General features: G+C 42.6%; 1 protein-coding gene across 1 annotated transcript; it reads left to right on the top strand.

The window, feature by feature from the left end:
* The first annotated feature begins 8,274 nt into the window (after positions 1-8,274).
* LOC117522384 (putative nuclease HARBI1) lies at positions 8,275-9,156 on the top strand. Its single transcript, XM_034183776.1, has one exon. It carries the CDS (start codon positions 8,275-8,277, stop codon positions 9,154-9,156), a length of 882 nt encoding a protein of 293 aa, XP_034039667.1.
* The last annotated feature ends 913 nt before the right edge of the window (positions 9,157-10,069 follow it).

Genomic DNA, 10,069 nt, shown 5'->3' with positions numbered 1-10,069 from the left:
ATTCTGGAATAGACCTTACCGGGGAGGCTGAGGAGTGTGATCCCCCTATAGTTGGAACACACCCTCCGGTCCCCCTTCTTAAACAGAGGGACCACCACCCCGGTCTGCCAATCCAGAGGCACTGTCCCCGATCACCATGCGATGTTGCAGAGGCATGTCAGCCAAGACAGTCCAACAACATCCAGAGACTTAAGGTACTCAGGACGGATTTCATCCACCCCAGGAGCCTTGCCACCGAGGAGCTTTCTAACCACCTTGGTGACTTCTGCCTGGGTAATGGATGAGTCCGCCTCTGGGTCCCCAGTCTCTGCTTCCTCTTCAGAAGACGTGACGATGGGATTGAGGAGATCCTCGAAGTACTCCTTCCACCGCCCAACAACATCCCCAGTCAGGGTCAACAGCTCCCCACCCGCACCGTAAACAGTGCCGGTGGAGAGCTGCTTCCGCCTCCTGAGGCGTCGGACGGTTTGCCAGAATCTCTTCGAGGCCGACCGATAGTCCTCCTCCATAGCCTCCCCGAACTCCTCCTTAAAATAATATAATAACATAAAATATTAAAATCAAATCATGTCAAATCAATTTCATTTATATAGCGCCAAATCACAACAAACAGTTGCCCCAAGGCGCTTCATATTGCAAGGCAAAGCCATACAATAATTACAGAAAAACCCCAACGGTCAAAACGACCCTCTGTGAGCAAGCACTTGGCGACAGTGGGAAGGAAAAACTCCCTTTTAACAGGAAGAAACCTCCAGCAGAACCAAGCTCAGGGAGGGGCAGTCTTCTGCTGGGACTGGTTGGGGCTGAGGGAGAGAACCAGGAAAAAGACATGCTGTGGAGGGGAGCAGAGATCAATCACTAATGATTAAATGCAGAGTGGTGCATACAGAGCAAAAAGAGAAAGAAACACTCAGTGCATTATGGGAACCCCCAGCAGTCTAAGTCTATAGCAGCATAACTAAAGGATGGTTCAGGGTCACCTGATCCAGCCCTAACTATAAGCTTTAGCAAAAAGGAAAGTTTTAAGCCTAATCTTAAAAGTAGAGAGGGTGTCTGTCTCCCTGATCCGAATTGGGAGCTGGTTCCACAGGAGAGGAGCCTGAAAGCTGAAGGCTCTGCCTCCCATTCTACTCTTACAAACCCTAGGAACTACAAGTAAGCCTGCAGTCTGAGAGCGAAGCACTCTATTGGGGTGATATGGTACTATGAGGTCCCTAAGATAAGATGGGACCTGATTATTCAAAACCTTATAAGTAAGAAGAAGAATTTTAAATTCTATTCTAGAATTAACAGGAAGCCAATGAAGAGAGGCCAATATGGGTGAGATATGCTCTCTCCTTCTAGTCCCCGTTAGTACTCTAGCTGCAGCATTTTGAATTAACTGAAGGCTTTTCAGGGAACTTTAGGACAGCCTGATAATAATGAATTACAGTAGTCCAGCCTAGAGGAAATAAATGCATGAATTAGTTTTTCAGCATCACTCTGAGACAAGACCTTTCTAATTTTAGAGATATTGCGCAAATGCAAAAAAGCAGTCCTACATATTTGTTTAATATGTGCATTGAATGACATATCCTGATCAAAAATGACTCCAAGATTTCTCACAGTATTACTAGAGGTCAGGGTAATGCCATCCAGAGTAAGGATCTGGTTAGACACCACGTTTCTAAGATTTGTGGGGCCAAGTACAATAACTTCAGTTTTATCTGAGTTTAAAAGCAGGAAATTAGAGGTCATCCATGTCTTTATGTCTGTAAGACAATCCTGCAGTTTAGCTAATTGGTGTGTGTCCTCTGGCTTCATGGATAGATAAAGCTGAGTATCATCTGCGTAACAATGAAAATTTAAGCAATGCTGTCTAATAATACTGCCTAAGGGAAGCATGTATAAAGTGATATCTCACCCATATTGGCCTCTCTTCATTGGCTTCCTGTTAATTCTAGAATAGAATTTAAAATTCTTCTTACTTATAAGGTTTTGAATAATCAGGTCCCATCTTATCTTAGGGACCTCATAGTACCATATCACCCCAATAGAGCGCTTCGCTCTCAGACTGCAGGCTTACTTGTAGTTCCTAGGGTTTGTAAGAGTAGAATGGGAGGCAGAGCCTTCAGCTTTCAGGCTCCTCTCCTCTAGAACCAGCTCCCAATTCGGATCAGGGAGACAGACACCCTCTCTACTTTTAAGATTAGGCTTAAAACTTTCCTTTTTGCTAAAGCTAATAGTTAGGGCTGGATCAGGTGACCCTGGACCATCCCTTAGTTATGCTGCTATAGACTTAGACTGCTGGGGGGGTCCCATGATGCACTGATTGTTTCCTTCTCTTTTTGCTCTGTATGCACCACTTTACATTTAATCAATAGTGATTGATCTCTGCTCCCCTCCACAGCATGTCTTTTTCCTGGTTCTCTCCCTCAGCCCCAACCAGTCCCAGCAGAAGACTGCCCCTCCCTGAGCCTGGTTCTGCTGGAGGTTTCTTCGTGTTAAAAGGGAGTTTTTCCTTCCCACTGTCGCCAAGTGCTTGCTCACAGGGGGTTGTTTTGACCATTGGGGTTTTTCCGTAATTATTGTATGGCTTTGCCTTACAATATAAAGCGCCTTGGGGCAACTGTTTGTTGTGATTTGGCGCTATATAAAAAAATTGATTGATTGATTGATATATATATATATAGTGCTGGTGACCCTCCTGTTCTGTGCACCAACAGCTTTTCCTGTATATTCGTTTTGTGAATTGTTCTGTAATTTATGTCTGTAGCATGGCCCAAGCAGAGGTTTACCCCTTTGAGTCTGGTCTGCTTGAGGTTTCTTCCTCAGAGGGAGTTTTTCCTTACCACTGTTGCTTTGGTGGTTAGTAAGGTTAGACCTTACTTGTGTGAAGCGCCTTGAGGCAACTCTGTTGTGATTTGGCGCAAATGAGGGAACAGCCGAAGGCACTTATATATATATATATATATATATATATATATATATATATATATATATATATATATATATATATATATATATATATATATATATATATATATATATATATATATATATATATATATAAAATGCCAGTCTCGGGATTCATACCTGCACTTTACTGATTGCCAGCCCAAAATTTTACCACTGAGCTACCATCACTGGCCTGTAAATGGTGCGGGGAAAATGCCTGAAATCAACAGAGGTGGATGTTTTTGAAAAAAAAAAATAAATCCATACACCATAAAAACACAGCATTTTATACTGAGTTACTCTTATCAGCGAGCAATGCAAATGTGATCCATCTGTTCCATTGTAGATGACCCATGGTCACAGACATACAGTCATGAAATGACATGAATGAGAAGCAGTTCGCTCTTATGTCTACATCTGCTGGCATGTGTTGAGCCAGCCCGCACACGTGTCCTGCCCGACAAGTGTTTCTTGTGGATGGCACACTACAACTGACACCACGTCATATGGAACAGAGCTCATGTGGTTGACGTGAAAGTCAGATCACCCGCTGCGTGTTCTGATCTGACAACCAAACGAGCGGTGTTAGATGTTCATGCATGTCAGCTGGAAATTGGCCGACACCTGCTGCGAGAGGGTTTGATGGGTTCACACAGCACACACTCTGTCTTTCAGCTGCTGGTGTGCGAAGATAGTTGTAGCAACAGGTGTACGAGGCGTTTGAGGCAGGGACGATTTTACACATTTTGCACACGGTTCCTGCTTGATGCACACTTCGACCAAGCTTCGCACTATGTGTGGAGGGGCTCTAAGATATCATCAGCATAAAGAAATAATTTAATTCTCTGCCACCTCCATATGTGCCAGCTTCTTCTCATCAATGTTGCTCATAGTTCAAGAAAAACTGAACAGGAGACTGAGGCTGCACTCTTGTCCAGTTGTTCTGTAAATGTTGAAAAAAGATATTCCATTTGCGAAGACTGTTTCTTGTTCACAGAACTGTAACTCATTTAAAAACTCTCACCAAACCCAAATTTTTACATAGCAGTAAAACAGAAAAGCCCATTCAACCCAATCAAAGGATTTTTGTATGTCAAGTGATACTAAAGATACAGGGCATGAGTTTGTTCTATTCAGTCACCTCATGAAAATTCAGTAAGGTATGTCTTCTATAATACATTCCAATTCTAAGGTAGAACTCTACTAGTGTATACTAAGGTATATCTAAATATCTAAAAAAAAAAAAAAGTAGAGTAGAGCCACTTAGGTGCCTGGTCTTGAGAACCAGGGATGGTAGGTTTGATGTTATTGGTTGTTCTTTTTTTTTTTTTAACATAAATCCTACCTGATCTTTGTGAATGATTTCTGGCAATATCTTCTTAAGTGAGATGTTAAGTGAGTTTGTAGGATCTTTGCGTTTTATTAATGTAATGCTACTTGAAATGTAATGGTACTTAGAATATCTTTATATTTCTTAAAGTATTCTTCTGGGAAGCAATCTGTGCCAGGTAATTTCCCAGTTTTCATTTGCATGATAACAGTCTTTGCTACAGCTTCACTTAAAGGAATATCTATGTTGTGTGTGTGTGTGTGTGTGTGTGTGTGTGTGTGTGCGCGCTCCTGGTCCATAACTGTCCTGTTGTAATGTCCTGTCCCTTGTTTATCTCTATTGTGTGCCCATTGTCTTTTGTCTTCCATCGGTGTCTGGTTAGAGGTGTTTCGTGTGTCCTCTCTTAATGTCTTGGTGTCCTTGTTGTCCCTTCCCCTGTCTGTTTCTCTGTCTATGTTTGATTATTTATTGTTTTCTGCCCAGGCGCTTTTGTATTCAGTTTCTCCACTGTCTGTCCTTTGTCTGTGGTCTGTCTGTTGTGATCAGTCTTCTGTCTGTGCCTCCATGTGTTCTGTCATTCCTCCATGATCGCCTGTTTATCTTGTTTTGTCCCCCAGTCTGCACTCTGTTCACTTTTGAGTTCCACGTTGATTTTGTGCTGATGTTAGTTGATTTAGTTTTTGATTTTTGTTCAGTTCTTATTGTGTGATTATTGATTGATTCCTTTTATGTATTAGTCTTCATGTCAGTTTTTCCTTTGTTGCACTTTATACACTTGAGCTCCACATTGGTTTTTATATCCTGTACTTGGATTTACAGTAGAGTTCAGAATAATAGTAGTGCTATGTGACAAAAAAGTTTAATCCAGGTTTTGAGTATATTTCTTTTTGTTACATGGGAAACAAGGTACCAGTAGATTCAGTAGATTCTCACAAATCCAACAAGACCAAACATTCATGATATGCACACTCTTAAGGCTATGAAATTGGGCTATTAGTAAAAAAAAGTAGAAAAGGGGTGTTCACAATAATAGTAGCATCTGCTGTTGACACTACAAACTCAAAACTATTATGTTCACACTGCTTTTTTAGCAATCCTGTGAATCACTAAACTAGTATTTAGTTGTATAACCACAGATTTTCAGATTCAGTAGATTTCAACTGGCCTAAAGAGAAATGGAGGAATATTTTGTGGACTGATGAGAGTAAAATTGTTCTTTTTGGGTCCAAGGGCCGCAGACAGTTTGTGAGACGACCCCCAAACTCTGAATTCAAGCCACAGTTCCCAGTGAAGACAGTGAAGCATGGTGGTGCAAGCATCATGATATGGGCATGTTTCTCCTACTATGGTGTTGGGCCTATATATCGCATACCAGGTATCATGGATCAGTTTGGATATGTCAAAATACTTGAAGAGGTCATGTTGCCTTTTGCTGAAGAGGACATGCCCTTGAAATGGGTGTTTCAACAAGACAATGACCCCAAGCACACTAGTAAATGAGCAAAATCTTGGTTCCAAACCAACAAAATTAATGCCTCGCAGATGTGAAGAAATCATGAAAAACTGTGGTTATACACATAAATACTAGTTTAGTGATTCACAGGATTGCTAAAAATGCAGTTTGAACATAATAGTTTTGAGTTTGTAGCATCAACAGCAGATGATACTATTATTGTGAACACCCCTTTTCTACTTTTTTTACTAATAGCCCAATTTCATAGCCTTAAGAGTGTGCATATCATGAATGCTTGGTCTTGTTGGATTTGTGAGAATCTACTGGTACCTTGTTTCCCATGTAACAATAAGAAATATACTCAAAACCTGGATTAATCTTTTTAGTCACATAGCACTACTATTATTCTGAACACGACTGTATATTTTTGTTTTGTTACTTCCTGTGTTGTGTTTTATTTCTATTTACCCTTTGATGTCTGTTTAGTTGCTAGTCACATTTTTGTTTGTTAGCTTGTCATGTGACCTTTGACCTTGTCTCCCTAATTCTTGACACCTGTCATTCATTGGTTCATCAGTTTTCCTTGTTTGTTTGCTGGTCTCTTCACGTTGGTTCCTGCAATTTGTGAATATACAGAGACTGCTTGTGCTTCTACGTTAAGTCCTAGTGTTTTTGGTTCATTCCTTGTTCCTCTGTTTTGGACTGTTGATGTGTATTTTGGACTCTTTTCCCACGTCTCATTTTTGTCCTTGGAGTGTGTGCCACTGTGGGATTAATAAATCACCTGAGTGTTTGCACTTACCTCCTGCCTCTTCACTGTCTGCATATTGGGGTTCACGCTAACATTGTCAATAATAACTAGTGTTGTCAAAGTAACTTTGAAAAGTTACTTTTTTAGTTACTTTATACACTTACTTCATTAGCAGCTTTATGCAATTACTTTATTAGAATCTGCCGAAAACTTGCAACTAATAAGTAATGTAACTAGTAATCTAACTTGGTTACTCTTAAGATTGAGCAATCAGCAAAGTAACTAATAGTTACTTTTCTGAGTACTAAAGTACCAATCCAACTCGGCCTGCTGCCACTGCTGCTGCTGGTGCTGGGATTTCCCTGCTCCATCCGCCGGGATCATGCCAGCACCAGCAGCAGCAGTGGCAGCAGGCCGAGTTGGATTGGTACCTGCTCGGGATGGACAGCCGCGCTCGGTTTGACTACCATGGCCATGGCAGTATCGGACTGCTCCACGATGCCTACATAGGACAGCCGTGTCTCTTCATCCTCACCACATGGACACGACAAGCTGCTCTGCAACACTTCCACAGGAGAGTTGTGTCTCTTTATCTTCAGTGGACTCCCGTGACCCTGCCAGCACTCCAAGATCCACCACTACTCCAAAGCTCCTCTGGCTCTCATCCCTGCCTGCACTGCCATGGGCCAGCGGAAAATGCTTTATTTCACCATGGCACTCATGGAGGACTGCTACAACCTCCCTACAACAGACCCGTGGAATATATTTTATTTTGCCACGATGCTCGTGGAGGACTGCTACAGCCTTCCTATGATGGCCCAGAGGAATACATTTTATTCTGCCACAATGCTTATGAAGGACCGCTACAGCACCACTATGATGGCCCAGTGGAATATTTTATATTCCGCCATGACACTCATGGAGGACCGCTACAGCCTCCCATGATGACCCATTTCACGTATTGAAATAGAGGACAAAAACTTTGTGGTCGACACAGGCAGCAAAGCTGGGTGCGCTTCAGTGGACCGCCTTGCACCAGCCCACCTAGAGCCTGGACAGACTCACGGAGCGTACATGTCCTCCTCCACGGGGGTGCCCCCGACTGAACACAGACATCCACAGCAGAGGTCTATGGTTCCTTTATGCCACAGTGCCTCTGGTGCTGAGAAGTTGCATTGACTGGATTATTCAGCCGCCCCTCCATAACAATTATTCTTTTCATTATGGTGAATACTGGGGGGCCTATGTAGCAACGTTCATAATGTTTTGACATAATTCACCATAACGAGTGGCCCTCTCTGTTATTTCATCTGTTAAGCCCCTTTCACACCAGGGCTGCTCCCAGTTGCTCCCTATTGCGCCATGACGACGCAGAAAAACCGCGCTGTTTGGAGTTAATTGCCGGTTAATTACTGTGTCGGCTTGCGCCCGATGACATCTCGTTGTGCTGCGAGTTTTGCTGCCAGGTGCTGCCAGTTGCTCCCCCTCACTCTAAACTTTAAATAGCCTCATTTTCTGCCTCTCATCCAGTCTGTTTTCGGAACACAGTACACACATCTCGCTGCCCTTGGAAGTAGTGAACTGTTTTTGCAGAAACAGATCATGTCGTTTTATAGTCCTCATGTAAAAGCTGCGCTTCTGCAGCATCTGAATGCCCTGAGAGCATTAGTTGATGCCGTGGCAGAATCAGAGCGCTTGAGAGAAGAAGAGGAACACAGAAGGAGGCAAGCTATTGCAAGAAGAAGTGTGTGGGTGAAACCTTGGATCTAGCGCAGACTCTTGCATGGACAATATGAAAAGCTGATGAAGGAGCTGCATGCCGAGGATGTTTCAGCATTTACCAACTTCATGCGGCTGGAGCCACCTGCTTTCCTTGAACTTTTAACACGAATAGCACAGAGGATTACCAAACAAGATACAAACTACAGGAAGGCTCTTGAACCGGGGCTGAAGCTTGCAATCACTCTGAGGTTCCTGGCTACTGGAAACAGCTACAAGTCACTTCAGTATGGATTTAGAGTTGCCCACAACACCATCAGTGTGTTTGTACCACAAGTGTGCCAGGCCATAATCGAGGAGTTATCTGATGAAGTTCTCATGTGTCCGGATACTGCAGAGGGATGGAAACAAGTGGCACATCATTTCTACAACCGCTGGAATTTCCCTCACTGTGTGGGCGCCATTGATGGAAAACATGTTGCCATCAAGAAGCCTGGAAAGAGTGGCAGCGTATTCTACAATTGTAAAGGATTCTTTTCCATTGTACTACTTGCGATAGTAGATGCTCACTACAAATTCATGTATGTTGATATTGGAAAGACTGGCTCTGGCTCTGATGCTGATGTGTTCAACAAGAGCCCTATCAAAGCAGCAATTGAGGCAGGTAAACTGAACCTGCCTGAAGCAGACCCTTTGCCTCATGATGACCAGCCACTGGAGTACTTCCTTGTGGGAGATGATGCTTTTGCTCTCAGGACATGGCTCATGAAGCCTCTCCCACTTCGCAATATGACTCACAAACAGAGAGTGTACAACTACAGACTGTCAAGAGCCAGAAGAGTTGTGGAGAATGCATTCGGCCTTCTGGCAGCTCGGTTCCGCTGTCTTCTCATCACTTTACCTCTCACTCCAGACAAGGTCATCAAAATCACCCATGCATGCTGTGTCCTTCATCACTTCCTGTGACTCAGAAACCCTACAATTGACATTGCTACACTGGACCAATAGGATCCGCTGCACAATCACGAAATAATCCCAGGATCATGGAGACAGGATGCCCATCTTCCAGACCTGGAGCACCTTTATCGTGGCAACACAAGCAGAGCAGCCAAGGAGCAAAGGAGCTACCTTGTGGAGTATTTCAGCTCCCCTGTAGGCAGTGTGCCCTGGCAAGATGACCTACTGAATATTATTTAGACAGACTGTGACCTTCAGTCTTGTGTCAATGAAAATGCAGTGGTATGCTAAGAAATTGACAATGTTCTGTAATCTGTGACCTTTGAGGTTAATAAATTCTGTGAATAAAACTATAATGACATCTGTCCGTCATTTGTGATCTTTAAAGTTGCACAAAGATCTGTGGAATAAAAATGGAATAACAACCTTCTGGAACCTGTGATTTTAAAATAAAAAAAATACATTACTGCAAAAATTAAACATCCTACAAATTGACAACCTTCGGCAACCTGTGACTTTCATTCTCCTGATGCTTTGAGGTTAAAACAAATTAAGAGCCTTCTGAATTCAGTGACCTAATAAGTATGTGAATTAAAAAGCTAATAACCTTCTGTAAACTTTGATTGTTAAATTCCTGCAAAATGAAACTCTGCTAACTACAACCAAAACAGCAGCTTTCTTTAACATGTGACCTTGAAATTCCTGCAGAATCACACAGTGCAAAATACAAATGATATGATGACCCCTAACAAAAAGGTCACACCCCAACAAAACACACTGAAATCAAGTCTCAAAGCACACAATACACAACTTTATTGAGAGGAAAAAATAAAAATAACACCACAACACTATAAATATACAAGAGGCTTCACCTGTCTCTTGGATCTGCAATAAAACGTTAGACACAACTATCATCCCCAAA

This window comes from Thalassophryne amazonica, chromosome 12 (genome assembly GCF_902500255.1).
Source record: "Thalassophryne amazonica chromosome 12, fThaAma1.1, whole genome shotgun sequence".
NCBI lineage: Eukaryota > Metazoa > Chordata > Actinopteri > Batrachoidiformes > Batrachoididae > Thalassophryne > Thalassophryne amazonica.
This window is presented reverse-complemented; position numbering and strand designations above follow the sequence as displayed.

Coding starts and splice junctions, on each gene's coding strand:
- LOC117522384 (XM_034183776.1), top strand. CDS start 8,275: ATGAAGGAGCTGCATGCCGAGGATGTTTCAGCATTTACCAACTTCATG.